Source organism: Orcinus orca, chromosome 19, assembly GCF_937001465.1.
Source record: "Orcinus orca chromosome 19, mOrcOrc1.1, whole genome shotgun sequence".
In the NCBI taxonomy this organism is placed as follows: domain Eukaryota; kingdom Metazoa; phylum Chordata; class Mammalia; order Artiodactyla; family Delphinidae; genus Orcinus; species Orcinus orca.
This window is the reverse complement of record NC_064577.1, coordinates 30,587,117-30,605,372: the sequence shown is the minus strand read 5'-3', so window position 1 is coordinate 30,605,372 and position 18,256 is coordinate 30,587,117. Positions and strand designations below refer to the sequence as shown.

Sequence of the window (18,256 nt, the reverse complement as noted above, 5' to 3'; positions counted from 1 at the left end):
GATGCCGTGGACCAGAGGGTGCGGGAAGGAGGGGACGGAGCTGTCACAGCCCCAGCGCCCGCTGTCCACAGGAGCTGGGGCAGCGGCCGCCGTGGGAAAGGATGGGAGAGCGGCGATGGGCCCACGTTCCTCATCCCAGCGGGGAACCTGGGAGAGCAAACCTGGCCTGGGGGGGCCAGGCCAGCCCCGCAGTGAAGATGCCACTGCCATTAGCAGTGCTCCCAGCTGGGCCCACGCTAACCCCGAATGGTCCCTCTTCTGAGGACAGTCCCACGCAGGGTGCTCCTGCATTTGGCAGACGTCCAGGGGCAGACTGTCACCTGACTTTCTCGGGCGCCCGACAGATCAGGCAGGATTCCTGGGCCTGTTGTGGCTGGTCCCAGCCAGCTTAAGGACCTCTACGAGTAGCTGGCCTGGGCTGCGTCTCTGAGCATGAGTGCCGCTGGGTGAGGTCGGGTGAGGACACTCACCTGGGCTCTAGGGGCCAGCACCCCCGCAGATGTCTGCCTCTGTGTGAAGAGGATGCACTTTTGGATGGATGGACATAAACTGACCACATCCAGTCTGAGCTGGCACTGCCACCAGCTATGACTGGGCCCACTTCGCCTGCCTTGCAACAACTATGAGGTCAGTCAGGACGAGCTGCTGACGACAAATAGGCGAAAGGCCCGCGGGTATTTCTGCAGAAGCCACGTGGGATGGTCATTTGGTGGCCCGGCTATCGACTCAAGCGCCACCTGAGGTGTTGCTGTGAAGGCATCTTGTAGGTGCTCGGCACCCAGTCAGCTGGCTTTAAGGGTTTTATCCCCAGTGACGTGTGTGGGCCTCATCCAATCAGTCGGAAGTCCTCAAGAGCAAGGCTGAGGTTTTCCGGAGAAGAAATTCTGCCCAGGGCTGCGGCACCACCCTGCCTGGCCCTGTACAAATTCCAGGCTCGCCAGCCCTGCTACTGCTGCAGCCAGGTCTCTTTACAGGCACACCTATCGCCCATCGGAGCTGTTCCTGATACACACGTGGCCTCAAGGTCCTCCAGCTGGAATATTCCGTGGTGGATCCTGTGTGGGGCTGACCCAGCGAGCGATGGCTGTGGAGTCAGATGGGCCTGGATTTGACCCTCATCAGCTCATGGCCTCGGGCACATTCTGTAACCTCTCCCAGTCTCAGTCCTCACCTCGTGGGGCTGTTGAAACAACAGACACAGTCCTACACAGTGCTTAGCACCCTGCCTGGCACATAGCAGTTTTGCTAAGGAAAAAAAAAGCAAAAAGCTAGCTATGACTGCCAAATGAGACGCACTGAACTCTTGGAAATGGCTATTCCAGTGGGTAGGCGGCCGACAGTCTCAGCCTGACAGGCTCCCTCTGACACCGCCTCTGCCCTGGCTGCTCAGTGGAACCAACTGGGGAGATGTGAAAACTCTTGAGATGTGCCCTGGCACTGGGATTTAAAAAACTTTCTGGATAATTCTAACACGCAGCCAGGGTGGAGAACCAGCGAAATGTCACTTAAGCCTGAGGCTTCTGCGCACTTAGGGAGCATTTGGAAATGTGCTTCTGGTTTTCACGATGACTGGGGATCCAGGCTCCGGGGCCAGGCCTGCCACACGGTCTGCCATTAGGGGACGGTCCCACACAAGCTAAGCTGTGAAAACTGATGTGTAAAGCTAGTAAGTTAACTACATGTTTCCACCACGACTCTTACGTGGTTTCTCCTTGATCCACCCCATATGTTCTATTCCTGCAAAGAATCTTCTCGAAATGCCTTCCTGAGTGAACGCGTGCTCAGCACCTCAGCTCCTCGGATCTTGTCGTTTATGCGGTTAGAATCAGTGCTGGCCAGGACGGCTCTCTCCCGGCCTCTCCCCTCCATTCAACAGGCCCTTCTCACATAAAGGTTCTGCCCACTGAGCACCCTGCCCCCTTTCTTTGCCTTCTCCCACGGTATCGCCACAATGATTTTTTTAAAAAGTGCAGCTCTGAGCCTGATTTTTCTCTTGATCCCAGACACCGAGCCTCCTTTTCACCTGTGGCTACCAGGAGCCACCTCCACTCCAGGCCATGAGGCCGTCGGTTGGCTTACCCTGTGTTCCCCACCTGTTCCCTACTTCCCCTGGGCCTGGGAGGAAAGTGCCACCTCCTCCATGAAGCCCGCCTCAACCTGGAGGCACTGGGCTTGTTCTCCTAGGAGCAGGCATGGGGCCGGCTCGCTCCCTGTAGCGATGCTGGACTCACGGGCACTGAACGAACACTTGCAGAAGGGCTGCTCACAGCTCCGGCAGGGTCGGTGCCTCCAGGTGCGTACAAGGGTAGGGTGTCAAGTACATTCCACTGTGCACATTCTGAGTTCCATGAGTTTCGGTCTAGCCTTTCGCTTCTCCTCCGGATGACGGCTCTTCTGCGCTTTCCTCCTCCGCTTTCTAAAGAGGCCAGTTAGAGCCGGGAGCTCGCTGTCTCGCCTGCGGGGGCCAACCCGGGTCCTATCTTCTCGATAAAACGTGGCCGAGGCACCTAAGAGTGGAGAGAAAAAGACACTCACTCTGCTGGTCTCTGAGCGGGGGTCACAAAGGACATTCTGGCTGGTTTTCAAGAGGCTGTCTTTACAATCCTGACGTGACAGGAGCACTGGTGCTGAACTTACTTAAGGTCATGGCAGGCGACCCAGGGGTGGACCTGAGAGCCAGACCCGAGTGTTCTGACTGCCGCCTGAACCCCGTGGGGAGAAGGCTGCTGCTGCTTTGCCCAGTGCCGTCACTTCAACTGTGCTTGTACAAGACGCTCTGTAAAGTTAGCTAAGGCTACTTTACCGAAACGAATGTCTAGGAAAAACAAAAGACCTTTTTTTAAAAAAAAAAAATTTTATTTATTTATTTTTGTCTGCGTTGGGTCTTTTTTGCTGCACGCAGGCTTTCTCTAGTTGCAGTGAGCGGGGGCTACTCTTCGTTGTGGTGAGCGGGCTTCTCATTGTTGTGGCTTCTCTTGTACGGGCTCTAGGTGCGCGGGCTTCAGTAGTTGTGGCGCACGGGCTTAGTTGCTCCGTGGCATGTGGGACCTTCCCGGACCAAGGCTCGAACCCGTGTCCCCTGCACTGGCGGGAGGATTCTTAACCACCGTGTCACCATGGAAGCCCCAAAAGACCTTCACTACTCTCCTCTCTCCGAATATTTCTTATGCCCAAACTGGGTCATGGGTGAGAGCGAGCAATGGTCCTCGGCTGGGGCCACGTCCCACGGCTGCCCCAGATGACACCGGTTCCCACACGGAGCGGGTGGGTCCAGGCTCTACTGCACCTCTCGAAGACTAGTAATAAGATTTCAGTGTGGACTGCAAAACCACAAAACAAATGATAAGATCACAAGTCAAGCAACCAAAACTTGGAGGGTATCTGATTATACACGTGAACTCTGAGGACGGCATAAGACGACACAGGGAATTTCTTACACACAGTAGGACAACTCTCTCTCCCAACACATACAAAGTGAATTTGGATGACATCCGCCTCTGAAAAATAAAAAACACATTTATTTGAACAGCCAAGAAAAAAAATTGCAATTTATTAAGATTCAACAAAGCGTTGTACTTTTGAAAGCAACTTTCGGTGCATTTTCTTCAACAATCACATTCTATGAGGAAAAACATTAAAAGCCACAAACTTGTCTTTTAATCTCAGAGTTACAGACATCTTTAATTCAAAATAAAAGGTCCAAAGAAAAAAACCAAACCCACCCCAACAAAAAACAAAAACAGAGAGAATCTTTACTTCCACCCTCAATTTAAAAATATCAGTTTTCTACAACTCGATGCTAAATGCAGCATGGGAAGCTGTATGTCTGGGTGCACACGGGCACGCACGCACGTATATTTGGTGTACATAACGCAGGGACGTGTACATCAAATATACAGAACGCATGTAATGGCAATGAGATGCACTTACTCTGAGGAAGGTCTGTTTAGCTAAATACACTACTGAACTTGAGAAAAAAGTCTTGAACCAGTTTGTGCATAGTTCATGATCCTCTATAAAACCAGCTTTTGTTGATCTGCAATTTTGCAGGAACTTATTTTTTCTTTTCTTTTTTTTTGTTTTTTTTTTTTGTTTGTTTTGTTTTGATAAAACCATTAAAAAGCTAATTAAAAAAAATGTAATGCACAAGTTTCCTGATCAAGCAGGCAGGGAGCACATGTTCATATATTTTTTTAAACATACTCAAGGGTATGTTACTCCATTGTCTTTCTTTCTTGCAAAACAATCAAAACATTGATCATTTTTAAAACATAAAGCAATTTTTAATATATAAAGCACTCTTCGAACATCTATTTCCTTTGAGTCCATTATTTGGTACATACGTAACTGCTACACGTTAGAGATTAGGTATCTTTCTTCTTTGTGTTTTTTTTTTCCTCTTTTTTCTTTTTTTTCTTTATTTTTTGTTTGTTTTTTAATAACATCTTCAGTGCTAGGAGTTGGGTTACAAAATACATGAAATGGTGTGGAGCTGCCCCTCGGGAACCCTGGCTTTCCTGAGAGCGCATCCGCGTGTGCAAGACAGTGACCACAACTCGTCACCTGGACGAAGGGGACAGTCGACAGAGTCCACGACGGTGGCCGGAGGGGAAAACAACACTGTTCAATCCCAGAGCTCTGAAGTAGCGGATCTGCATTCTGAAAATAGGTTTCTTTACGACGGAAGTCTTTTTTTTTTTCTTTTCTTTTTTTAAATTCCTTTTTAAAATTTTTTTATTTTAAAGTCTGAAGGAGAAAAAAAGGTCTGTAAACAGGTGGGAGCCCGCGCCTCGGGCTCCTCCGAAAGCAGTCACAACCCACGTCCAAGTGCTTGTCTCCGTTCCTCCCGCGGAACCATCCACCTCTACAAGTATCTATGGCCACAGTTCAACGAGAGTTGTTTTCTCTTTAACTTTATATTCCAAATGGAAAAATGGTGCAATACTCTGGTAATAATTTTCTTGCATTAGTCCACGATAAAAAGCTGCTAAAGGTAGGTATACATATTATTTCTCCAGAGATATACACTGTAATTTTTAAACGCAATAACAGAGTCCTTGAGTAAACATTTACACATGAATTGTCACCGGCCCTGTCCTATGAATTCTCTTTAATGTATAGGATTAGCTAAAGGAAGGGCAGGGACACTCAGTGCAAAGTTAGAAGCTAATAATAACAAACGTTTGACCAATGCGCCAAAAAAAAAAAAAAGCACATACTGAATAAAAGGGAAAACCCACAGTTAAATCCCTCACACACTTAACACACACAGAAAGTGCGCACGCACACGCACGCACACACACACGTGCTTCTGTTTCAACACACACACACATAGGCTGTGAACTTAGAAATTTTTCCTAGAGCCTGTTTCTGCGTACTGATGCCAACCTGGAAGTGTAGAATTAGACTTAGAAAGTGTTCACATTTCATTATTGGCCTGCTGGATTCAAGTATTTGCATGTTTGATATGTCTATTTTTTTTAACTTTTAAAAAATATTTTTTGGGATTAAAAAAAATGACATGAAAAAGTAATGAAACAAGGGTAATGTGCATAGGCGGCTCCGTGGGAACAGAGAACAGATCGCAGACCGCTCCTTCCGCTCGGCTCGCTGGTCTGGGCCGCCAGGACCGTGTCCCAGTGATGGACGCCAGCTCCCCCTGATTACGGGGTCCGCCTCTGGTAATGTGCATAATCGTCACAGGCTCGTTTTAAATAGGCTTTCTCGTCTCCCTCCCTCCCCTCCCCACCCCCTTGATAAAATAACCCTTTCCAGCCCACAATCTGAAAAGTGCCCTTCATGATAGAACTATTCTAAGCAGCTTTTATACTTAAAAAATCAAAATGACAACACACCATACAAACATAAGACGACACAAAATAAAAAGCTGTGAGAAGCATCCTGTCATTACACATGACACTGACCCAGCGCAGCCCGCACTGTCTTGGGAACAGTTCGCAAGGACTGCGGCCAAGGTTCGTCTTCAGTACTGGACAGAGGTACTTGAAAGGGCTGCCGGGCTGCTCGGGTCAAGCGGGGTCCTCAGCGACGCCCGGACTGGAAAGGGTCAGCGTTTCTTCCTAGTGCTGATGACTGCGGTGCCCATGCAGCCTCTCCGGGCTAGATGGACTCCCCACTGAGAAGGTCGCCAGGAAGCAGAGTGTTCAGCGGGGTGGGGCTTCCGATGACCCTGCCATCGTCGCTACTGGGGGGGCCCCACAGGCTGCTGGAGTACTGGGGGACCCCGCCCCACAGCAGGTCGCTGCTCCCTTTGCCTGCCAGGCACGGGGCGTTCCAGTGGCCAGTGTCGCTGCGCACCAGGCCGTGGGAGCTGCCCGAGGCGCCCAGCCGCGTCTGGCTGGTCCCAGCGCTGGGCTGCCAGCTGGAGGTGGGCGGCAGTGCTTGGCCTTGGGCTAAGAAACGGTTCACTTCTTCTTCGCCAGCAAACTCGGCCAAGATGGTAGTGTTTCCCAGAACACACCTAAAAGAGCAGGACAGCAACGAAAATAAGAGCTGGTTTTTTGAAAAGATACACAGAATTGACAAACCTTTAGCTAGACTAACCAAGAAAAAAAGAAGACACAAATAAAATCAGAAATGAAAGGGAGACATTACAACTGATAACACAGAAATACACAGGATGTGCCAACAAACTGGATAATCTAGAAGAAATGTTCAAATTTCTAGAAACATACGATTTACCAAAATTGAATCATCAATAGAAAATCTGAATGGACCAATAATGAAAAAGGAGGTTGAATCAATAATCAGCTGATTACTCCCAATACAGAAAAGCCCAGGACCACAGATGGTTTCAATGATGAATTCTATCAAACACTTAAAGGGGAATTAACATCAAATCTTCTCAAACTTTTCCAAAAAACTCAAGAGGAGGGAACACTCCCAAACTCATTTTATAAGGCCAATATTATCCTGACACTAAAGCCAGATAAGGACACTACAAACAAACAAACAAACAAAACAAAAAACAAGAAACAAAACCCCAAAAAACACACACAAAAAAAACAAACAAAAAACCCACAGACCAATATAAATGAATATAGATGTAAAAATTCTCAAAAAAGTAAAGATTCTCAACAAAGTACACGCCGGTTAAGTGGGACTTATCTCTGGGATTCAGGCAGGGGTGATGGTTCAACATATGTAAACCAATAAATGGGATACACCACATTAACAGAATGGAAGATCAAAATCATGTGATCATCTTAACGGGAGTAGAAATAGCATTTGACAAAATACCACGTCCTTTCAAAAAAAAAAAAACAAAAAAAACCCACCATGTCCTTTCATGATGAAGACTCCTCAACAAATAGGGTACAGAAAGAACAGGCCTCAACATAATAAAAACCATACATATACACAAAGCTAACATCATTTTCAATGGTAAGAGGTTGAAAGCTTTTCTTCTAAGGTCAGGAGCGAGACAAGGGTGCTCACTCTCACCTCTTTTATTTGATATAGTATTGGAAGTCTTAGCCAGAGCAATCAGGCAAGATAAAGAAACAAAAAGTATCCAAGCTGGAAGGGAAGAAGTAAAATTTATTTGCAGATGACATCATCTTACATAGAGATAACCCTAAAGACTCCATCAAACATCTGTTGGAAGTAATCAAAGAATTCAGTAAAATTGCAGAATATAAAATCAACACCCAGAGAGCAGTTGCATTTCTTTCTATACACTAACAATGAAATATCTGAAAAAGAAATAAAGAAAAAATCCAATTCACAATAGCATCAAAAACAATAAAATACTTAGGAATAAATTTAACCAAGGAAGTGAAAGATCTATACCACGGAAACTACCAGACTTTGATGAAAGAAATTGAAGAAGATACAAAAGGAAAGCCATCCTGTATTCATGGATTGAAAGAATTAAAAATACTTTAAAAATATCCATACAACCTAAAGCCATCTATAGATTCAATGCAATCCCTATCATATTCCAATGGCATTCTTCATAGAAATGTATAAACAATCCTAAAATGTGTATGGAACCACAAAAGACCCCAAATAGCCAAAGCAATCCTGAGAAAGAACAAAGCTGGACGCATCAAACTTCCTGATTTCAAACAACACTACACAGCTACAGCAATCAAATCAGTATGGTACTGGCATAAAAACAGATACATAGACCAATGGAACAGAATAGAGAGTCCAGAAATAGATCCCCACATATACAGTCAACTAATATTTGACAAGGGCACCAAGGATACTCAATGGGGAAAGGACAGTCCCTTCGATAAATAGTGCTGGGAAAACTGGACGACCACATGCAAAAAAATGAAACTGGACCCCTACCGTACATCACTCACAAAAATTAACTTGAAATGGACAAAAGACTAAACATAAGACCTGAAACCATAAAACTCCTAGAAGCAAACATAGGGAAAAAACTCCTTGACACTGGTCTTTGCAACAAAATTTTGGATATGACAGCAAAAGCACAAGGAACAAAAGAAAAAAATCAACAAGTGGGACTACATCAAACTAAAAAGCTTCTGCACAGCAAAGGAAACCATCAACAAAACGAAAACACAACCTATAAAATGGGAAAAGTATTTGCAAACCATCTATCTGATATAGAGAATATCCTGTAACTCAAATATATACAGAACTCATATAACTCAATAACAAAAAAACCCCAAACAATCTGACTAAAAAATGGGCAAAGGAACTGAATAGACATCTTCCCAAAGAAGACATAGAAATGGCCAACAGACACATGGAAAGATGCTCAGCATCACTAATTATCAGGGAAATGCAAGTCAAAACCACAATGAGGCATCACCTCACACTAGTTAGACCGGCTATCATTAAGAAGACAAGAAATAACAAGTGTTGGTGAGGATCTGGAGAAAAGGAAATCCTCCTACACTGCTGGTGGGAACGTAAATTGGTTAGCCACTGTGGAAAAAGTATACAGGTTCCTCAAAAAATTCAGACTAGAACAACCATACGATCCAGCAAGCCCACTTCTGCGTATATATCCAAAGGAAATGAAAATAGGCTATTGAAGAGATAGATATCTGAACTCCCATGTTTACTGCAGCATTACTTAAATAGTCAAGATATGGAAACAACCTAATTGTCAACAAATCAGTGGATAAAGAAGATGTTTACACACACACACACACACACACACACACACACACACACACACACAGATACAAACAGACACACTGGAATATTATTCAGCCATGAGAAAGAAGGAAATCCTGCAACAACATGGATTAATCCTGAGGGCCTTATGCTAAGTGAGATAAGTCAAAGATAAATACTGCATGATATCAATCATATACGGAATCTAAAAAAGCCAAACTTGTTGAAACATTCGGGAGTAGAATGGTGGTTACCGGGGGCTGTGGGTGGGACATGGGGAGAGGTTGGTCTCAGGGTACAAATTTCCAGTTAGAAGATGAGTGAGTTCTGGGGAGCTCATGTACAGCGCGGTGACTACAGTTAGCAATTCTGTATCCTTTACTTCAAAGTTGCTGAGACAGTAGATCTTAAACGTTCTCACCACAAAAAGGAAATAATAATCATGTGCCCTGATGTGGGTGTTAGCTCCCACGGTGGTAACCACATTGCAATATATAAATGTGTCAAATCAACACTACACTCTAAACTGACACGCTGTTGTATGTGAGTTACATCTCAGAACAAAAACTCAAAACAAACAAACAAAAAAAGCAGAACAGGGGTCATGTGAGCAGAGCAGCTGTGTGTCTTCCTGTGTTCGCCTCGTTGGCGTTCCCCCCTTTTTTTTTTCAATGGGAAAAGGGCAGCTGGAGGCTTCATGTCACAGGCCACCCAGAAATGGTCCTGCAGTTTACGTTTTAGTATAGCTATTTCCAAGGCCAGATTATGACCTTTTTTTCTCACCTTAGACTTCTAGCAGCTATGTTGTGTCGGTGTAGAGAGCACATTCTTAAGGAAGTGCATGAATGGACCATTAAACTTGGGCATCATTTAGGGTCAGTGCAATTTTATACCCTGGGCTAAAAATAGGAATGATTAACTTCTAGGGTCCACACCCCAAGTGATGTCGCTGAGTAGGTCTACTCACACATCTTATCAAAAGCATCCTTTAATCAGGGGAGAGGAGTTGGCTGCAGGGACCACTACGAGGCCCAGCAGTGGGTCTGAATGTGTCGTATGCCTGGAGACATCTTCTATGGACAGAGCATCTTCTATCACTGGGCTCTACATGTGCTCTCTTGGGGGACCATTTCCCTACTGGGTGCGGGGGAGGCCGAGCCACGGCACTTCAGCAGCAGAAGAAACCGACACATCACAAGACACCTATTACGGGGTGAATTGTGTCCCCCCCAAATTCATATGTTGAAGCCCTAAGCCCCAAGACCGCACTGTGCCTGTATTTGGAAAGAGGTCTTTAAAGAGGGAATTAAGGTAATATGAGGTCAGGGGGGTGGCCCTAATTCACTTAGACTGGTGTCCTTAGAAGGAGAGGAAGTCAGGACGCAGACACACTCAGGCTGAGAGACTTGAGGACACAGGACTGGGCAGCTGAGTGCAAGCCGAGGAGAGAGGCCCCGGGGGCAGCCGACCCTGTCCACACCACATCGGACTTCCCGCCCGCCCGCGGTGCTGTGTGGCTGCGGCCCCAGGACCCACCCACAACGCCCAGCCCCCGCACCACCGGGCTGCAGCCAGGGCTGCGCAGGGCAGGGGAGGGACATACATGTGCAGGGACTTCTGGGCCTTGGCGGCTTCCTCCTTGGAGCTGTACCGGACCACGGCGTTGCCTTGGGTTAGGTTCAGGTGGAATGTGATGAGAGGCCCGTGCTGCAAGCACAGCGTCCGCAGGGTGGAGCCATCGATCTGATTAAGGAAGCAGAGGGGCGGTAACACGCGTCCTGGGGGTTCTTCACTATACACGTTTATGAAATCCAGGTGCACGGTACCTTGGGAAGATGTCTGTCCTTGAAAGGGCTTACTATGTGATTATGGTATTAACCTTTTGCACCTTGTAACTTACTGTGTAATTTAAAATCTTGGACATTTCAGTTATAGTTTCTGAGTTGGGCTAACAGAAGAAGGAGAAAACCCTGCTTTGGTTCCGACCCCCTCTCTCCAGAGCACATCACACAGAGCCTCGCGGCCCCCGACCCTGGGAAAAGTGAGCGCAGGCCAAATGGTTCTGGAGCGGGTGCAGGTGAGCAATTCTGTTTATAAGGGGACACTCTTTCAGCCTCGGAAGAGTGAAAGGTGAACAATTCACCAGCAACATGGTTAAATGACCCATGCTGCCGGCGCTGCCTCTGGGCCATGAGTGAGGCCTCGGGTCACCGACAAGGCCCTCAGGCCTGGCGATGCCCCCACCGGGTGCCTGTACCTGGGGCGTGAGGTTGCGGAGAACGAGCCAGCTGCTTGTCCTTCCTGAGGTGTCAGTACTCCAGGCAGAACCTGTGCCCAGGGAAGAACCCGGTCAACAAGGCTGCGGTGAGTCAGACAGCTCTTCCCGATGCCCTCCCGTCTCACCACACGGACGCAGCACGGGCCGAACCTGTGCTCCAAGCCTTTCCCAACCCCCGGAAACCAACCCAGAGTCACAGTCCCTGCAGACCCCTGGGAGGCGGGTGTGGTGGCAGAGACTTGAGAACTGCCTGGAAGTTCTGGTCTCCTCCTCTGCCCCCCTCCCCCACAGCTTTATAATCAATGCTCTAAAATCCCACTTGCTAACAAAAATGAAGCAGACTTGCAGGGCTGGCTTCACTCTCAGCTTCTTAAATGCCCTGTGCACCCGGCTCGTCCCCGCAGTTCAGCAGGGGGCCGGGAGAAGCCTCCAGAACTGCAACTTAGGATGGGGTGGTGCGCTCACACTGGGAAGCGAGACCCTCGTGCTCGTTGATCGGGCCTCTCCAAGGGCCCAGTGCGGCCCCTCAGTGGGTGCCGAGACCGCCCGCCGGGACCTCCTGGCTCCGAACAAAGCTGTGTGTGCGAGCACCCAGGGCTGATGCTGAAACACAGGCAGCAGAGCCTGGGACCAGATAATTCCCGAGGGTCTAGGGCGACTTGGCCCCTCCTAAGCCCTCCCAGTGTCCAGGAGTCCTTACAAAGGAGCTGCAGGACAAAATGATAGGCATCTTCCCTAAAGGACAAGCGGAGCAGGCACGGACACCCCCGTCCCAGCCACCCCGTTTGGACACGAGAACGGACGCGTACCCGAGGAGTAGGAGCTGGTCCAGCCGAGGGGACTGGCTCCCCAGGTGGAGGAAGGCTTGGGATTGGTTAACCCTGGAGGTGGCCTTGTGGGTGCAGTAGTGTTTCTGGGCACCTTCCACAGTTCATGAGACAGAGAGGCTTGTGTGTGAGAGGCAGGGCCAGAGGACCACGTCGATTTAATGTCTGACAGTTTACCTGGAAAGGCAGAGAAGTGGAGCATAGGCATTCCTGAGACAGAGAAGGAAAGTCACGGCAGCGCCTAGGGAATCACACCAGGCGCTCTGGCTCCAGAGGACTGCGTGACCGGAATGTAGCACCAAGTCAAGCTCCCACACGAGGACCACAGGCATCCTCTCTCTTGAATTTCTGCCCAGAGACACAGTCTGCTGGTGTCCGGTATAGATCTTGCCAGTATTTCTGATACTTAATTTGCTAAATGTGCCAGACACGCGCTTGCCACCCAGAAAAACTGCATTTTTGTAGTTCAGTGTTAAAGCTAAACTTAACAAATTCTGCTGGGACACATCTTATCTCATAACAAACTACTCAAGGTCAAGAGCTTTTTACGCCATTTCTTTAGGTGTCAGTCCCCTGTCAAAGCAACGCCCCCTCTGACATAACCCGCCTGAGCTCACGCTGACCAGCGTCATCTTTGCGGCTTTGAGACTCGCTCCCCATGCCTATAGAAACGGGTGTGGCCCAGGGCTGAGCGGTCTGGCATCTTGGCACCTTGGCCGGGGGAAGCCTGCTTTAAGGCTCTTGGGGAGAAAAACCAAAACCAGTAATGACCACCAGCTCCAGCCCCTCCTGTGCCCGGGGCACCTGCCACGCCTGCTTCAGCGGCCCAGCGCTGCGAGGACAGCAGGCAGAGTGGTCACTGTCACCATGCTCCTTGGGCAGCAGGGCAGCACCCAGGCCGGCACAAGCCCCGTGCGGAGCGCCTCTGCCACCCTGGCGGCCAGGGTCCACTGCAGCTTCACAACAACAAATGCTAATCTGAGCAAAGGCGTCACTGATCAGAAAAAACAAAACGCCATAAAAAACTGCCTGAGATATGGGAAGACGGTTTTGTTTGCCCATCTCTTTAGCCAAATGATTGGGAAGCACTAAAGGCCTAATGCATCCCCTTTGTAAACATCAGAGGGAATAAACATTAGAAGGAATAGACATAATCCAGCAGCTCTTTTTCTCTCTTTAAATAAGACGCTAAAGTACATCAAAACGACTTTCTCCCCTAGGCACTGGTATAAAAGGAATTCCTACAGCATTCTTACATGGATTTAAACAAAGGCTGGTGGAATGCAGAAACATATTTGAAGAAATGTATAAACAATAAACCCTCTTTACTTAAGTTCCACCTCTTTTTATAAACCTGTACTGTACACATTCTGTTTGTGTGTGTGTCCATTATCTCTATCCTTGTCTTAAAACTTCCAGATAACAATTCCTTTGAAGTTACTATGACAAACAATTCTCAATTCTCCTCTCAGCCTAAAAGAAATTTCTAACTTGAAAGACTCGTAAGGTCTACACTGAGAGAGGAACAACCCAGGCCCTGCACTGATCCCAGAGACGGCAGTGAAGCACGGGGCTGCTGTGGCCTCCTAGCCCCTGGTGGCCAATGCAAGTTAACAGCAGGTCCCCAGAGGTGGCCGCCTTCACGTCTTTAAGCCTCCTATACCCCTGGTCTCATGGCTACGGCGGGAAGGGAGGAGAGGGGAAAGCAGCTGTGTCACATCCTGCCCTGGGGAGTTTACATAATCCCCGGATCTTCGTGACAGCCCACGGAGGAGGTGTCACCATTCCCACTCCACGGGGGTGGGGGGTGGGTGGGAGCAGTGGTGCCCGAGGCCCCACGGCTGCTCAGCAAAGCTCAGGCCCGCTCTCCATCACACCACATGGCCTCCCAGCTCAGGGAGGAGCAGACAGACCACCAGGAAAAGCCAGGCCATCCGTTTTGTTTGCGGAAAGAGAGAAAAGGCTACCTGCAAGTCGAGAGGCCAGGTGCGTACCTGCAATACTAGGAGCGGGCACAAGGCTGCTGAGAGAGCGACTGTAGCCGGAGGCAGCGAGCGGCCAGGCACTCGAGGAAGGCAGTGTGGCACTCTGAGATGACGGTGGGGAGGACCCTGCAGAACCAAACGCGGCACTAAGAAAGGTGAGCACGGGCCTGCGGGGTGAGCCGCTCAGCTTGGGCCTGAGAGTCCTAACAGCCAAGAACCAGTGTCCTCCTAGGCTGCCGTTTGAGCAAATGGTGGAAAATGAGAGCGTGACGCGGCCAAGACCATGGGGAGGAGAGGAAGACACGGGCACACCACCGCCTCTGGGGGCCCGGGGCCCTGGGAGAGGCCGGGGCGGGGTGCGGGAAACCAGGCAGCAGGAGGGAAGAGAACGACCACCGAGTGTTTACAACAACACGTCCAAGTTCGGAAGGATCCCATGGGTTTCCCCTTCCAAGTAAGATAAAAATAAAAACACAGGGCCAACTCCACCTTTTCACACCTCCGACAAGATCCACAGAGCTGTAAACAAAACTCCAAGCTTTCTGTTACAGATTTTGCCATAAAAAGACCAGCGCTTTTCCTAACTCGAAAGGTCTCACGTATCCCATCTCCCCCATTCGTATTTCTCTTTTGAATACGGGAATAATGAGGAGAAATGTGTGCTAGTAACTGTGTCACTGTGAGCTATCGTGTCCCCAGAACTGCGGTTCCCTCTGTTAAGGACCCTGTTCCTGCTCCTGGGAGGGGGGCTGACGGGGTGTGGCCCCCGGAGCACCCCTGCTGGTGCTGTTTCCATGTCACCCCATCCGTTTTCTGAGGAAAGCAGGAAGCCAGGGAAGAGGGAGGATGAAGCCGTGGTGACTTGTGGGTTAAAGCAGGATGGATCAGAGCTCTTCTGACTTGGCAAGTTACTCAGCCAGAGTGTGGAAGCTGGCCGGGGGAGGGGACAGGCGCACACAACAGTCTGGCTGTCAGGTTTACTACCGTGAACGGAATCTCACAAGACACGGGCCCCTGACGCAGGGCCCCAGCTGGGATGGCACTGAACAACGTCGGGAGTACCCTTCACTGGGACTACCAGGCGTGTGGCACCTCCCAGACTTGTGCGGTCTACAACCTGCACAGCTGTCTACAGCTGCTCTGCTGTAACTGACCTCCTTAGAATATGGCATGAGAGCGGATGAACATTAAAATTTATTTGTAATCTGCAGGTCTTCAATTTTGAAAGATGTCAGCTTTACTGACAACCTAATCGTAGTTCCTGAACCCTCTGCTTCCATCTACCAACAAAATGCAATCAACCCAAGATCCCAAATTATAGACTATTTAACCCTACGTGGCATTTCTTTTATAATTAACAGTAGGATACTTAGATTTTAACAGTGTTCTAGTTTTGACATTTTTAGTTTAATAGTGGAAACTGTCCCATAAAATTCTGGTTAATTTTCCTTTTCGTATCAATTTGTCAGGAGATGGCACAGCTGCATTTTACCATTCTGGTTGCTATTCACCTCATAAAGGTTAAAACTATAAATAACATCCAAACAAATACTGGGCTAATTTAAATTTTTAATATCAAATCAGAACTTAACACCAATGACAATAAATAAAAACAAAAATGCAAATAAAAACCCAACACCTAGTATACTCAGTAAAAAAAAAAATTCCATTATGAAAGTACGTAAAATAAATAAGCCAACAACAAGAGGCCAGTGGCATTTCTCACTCTTTTCCTTCTAGGGCACATTTTCTCCATTTTTTTCTCTGTATTTTATTTATTTGTTTATTTTATTTTTGGCTGCGTTGGGTCTTCGTTGCTGCATGCAGGCTTTCTCTAGCTGTGGCGAGCAGGGGCTACTCTTCGTTGTGGTGCGTGGGCTTCTCATTGCGGTGGTTTCTCTCGTTGCGGAGCACGGGCTCCAGGCGCGCGGGCTTCAGTAGTTGCGGCGCGTGGGCTCAGTAGTTGTGGCTCGCGGGCTCTAGAGCGCAGGCTCAGCAGTTGTGGTGCACGGGCTTAGCTGCTCCGCGGCATGTGGGATCTTCCCGGACCAGGGCTCGAACCCGTGTCCCCTGCATTGGCAGGCGGATTCCTAACCACTGTGCCACCAGGGAAGTCCCTTCTCTGTATTTCAGATCAAGCTGGTCACTCAAAAATACGACAGGCTTTTGTGGCTGGGCCCTGAGCGAGGTCAGCCCCTGGGGCGCCTGAAGGCCCTCGAGTGTTGGGTGCGGCACGTGGGCCCTGGAGAGGGGCGGTCAGCGAGGTCTGGCCTTTGCAGTTTACTTCTGGCCCTGCGGCTGTGGTGCCTTTTGTAAATAAGTTCTACATAAAGATCCGTTCATCCCGCCCCTTCTCTCAGATAAACAAACCAGGAGGTGGGGGAGCCAGGGCTTTCCGGGGCGAGGCCTGGTCACGGGGTGGAGGAGGCGCTGTCCCAGGGCTCCAGCCCCAGGAGGTCACACAGGGCCATGTGAGGCTGCAGGGAGCTCTCTCTGTCCTACAGCTGAGGTCCCGTTTCAGCTAACATCTCTGAGGCTGAGCTTCCCTCTGCCCTGACGTTCGTCTCATCTGCTCAGCTCTGCCCTCGCAACTCCCCTGCCCCTCCAGGACGCCTGTGTCGCATCACGGCACATGCATGCGAAGGCGGAGGTGGCCCACAATGCCCCAGGTGCCAGGGACCACGGGCTGACCATCAGGCACCAGTTGGGAAGCTCTGCTCTGTGCCGAGCAGCCTCGACTCTTTCCAAGGTCTTCTACTGCCCTGATCGGCATGGCTCACCCACCCTCCACAACCTCGAACACACTGACCCACCCGGCTGCCCGGCTCAACCCTGCGGCCACACGCAGGGTGCCGAGGGGCGACGGCCAAGTCTCACCTCTGGCTGTGCCACCCCCCGGTCCCCACCACCTCAAACAGGCTCCACGTCCCACAGCCTCTCGTCCCCCGTGCCACTCATCCGTCCCTGACCTTGGGGTGGCCTGCAATGTCCCTGCTCTGAGATGCAGCCGCCTCGCGACACGAGGAATGCACGGCACTAAATGGGAAGGTGATCTGCGTTTATGGCGCCTTTCTACCCGAACCACAGGCACGCAGAATCCCGTCACTTGAAAGAACCATTGATAAGAACGGCCTCTCCCCCACAGGCCATATTTAGGTAGGAAACCTAAATTAATGTTTTGGGAAATATGTGAGTGGCCTTATTAGTGCTGAGCCTCTCTGGTAAGCTGGCTATTCTTTCCCATTATTAGAATTATGAGGATAAAACTCCGTCAGCAACGGCACTTACAGAGCGTCTTCATTTGCAGGCCTTAAGGAAAGGCAAGTTACTGCCCTTCTCGACGCTGCATTTGAAATCTCTGTTTATGTTCTGTAACCTTGCAGCTCAGCTCATCACTTGCTCTGACTGGATCCTGAAGTCTGAAGAGGGTGTGCCAGACCTTACAGCATCGGGAGCTTGTGCCAGGAAGCAAGTCCTGGGGAAAGATCTGAGGCTTTTTACCAGACTCTTTGAGGAAAGGAAAAATTGGCTGACATGGATGAGTAAAAGTTCACTTCTAGCTCAAAGAATTTCAAGTGGAAACCTTTTTCTTAAAAAGCTCGATGGTTAATATTGTTATTTTATAACACAATGTTTATAAAAAACGATGTGTTAATAAATCCAGCAGAGACACTGAACCCAAATCAATTTCCATTTCCCCGTAAGCACTATGTTGCATCACACGGCAAGAGAAGGTTCCCATCGGACGTGCCTTGCACGCCCCAGCCCCACCACCCACACCCTCCCGCTGCCCTGGAGCGCCTGCACGGAGACCACTGCATGGACACGGGCGGGGCGCCCCCTCACCTCCACTCTTGAGGAGGTAGCGGTTGACATCCTGTATGGTGGTATTGATGGTAGGCCCGGTGGGGACACTTCCAGGAGTGACGTCGGGGTCATTCTCGGGATCTATATTCTGAAGTCCTTTCCAGGGAACTCCAGGATGGAACTCTGGAAAATTCCAAACAAATGAAAATCAACACATGAGTATTAGAGCACCTTCATGT

General features: G+C 49.2%; 1 protein-coding gene and 1 pseudogene across 11 annotated transcripts in view; both read right to left on the bottom strand.

Moving 5' to 3' along the window:
• Nucleotides 1-3,498: 3,498 nt before the first annotated feature.
• On the bottom strand, nt 3,499-5,460 carry LOC117203557 (uncharacterized; annotated as a pseudogene). The gene has a single exon (XR_004486392.2). The product of XR_004486392.2 is annotated as an uncharacterized LOC117203557 (transcript).
• The window catches only part of TNRC6C (trinucleotide repeat containing adaptor 6C), a 129,786-nt gene continuing 115,028 nt past the window's right edge, over nt 3,499-18,256 (bottom strand). For 5 of the 10 annotated variants that reach the window (XM_033438596.2, XM_004275527.4, XM_033438599.2 and 2 more), the window contains 6 exons: nt 18,057-18,200; nt 14,220-14,336; nt 12,208-12,402; nt 11,378-11,448; nt 10,724-10,863; nt 3,499-6,481 (listed from right to left, as the gene is read on the bottom strand). In XM_033438596.2, the coding sequence (XP_033294487.2) occupies nt 6,121-6,481; nt 10,724-10,863; nt 11,378-11,448; nt 12,208-12,402; nt 14,220-14,336; nt 18,057-18,200 (1,028 nt within the window). In that variant the 3' untranslated portion in view covers nt 3,499-6,120. Of the gene's footprint in view, nt 6,482-10,723; nt 10,864-11,377; nt 11,449-12,207; nt 12,403-14,219; nt 14,337-15,759; nt 16,518-18,056; nt 18,201-18,256 lie in introns of those variants that run through there. The other 5 variants (XM_033438600.2, XM_033438601.2, XM_033438604.2 and 2 more) reach the window with 4 other exon arrangements.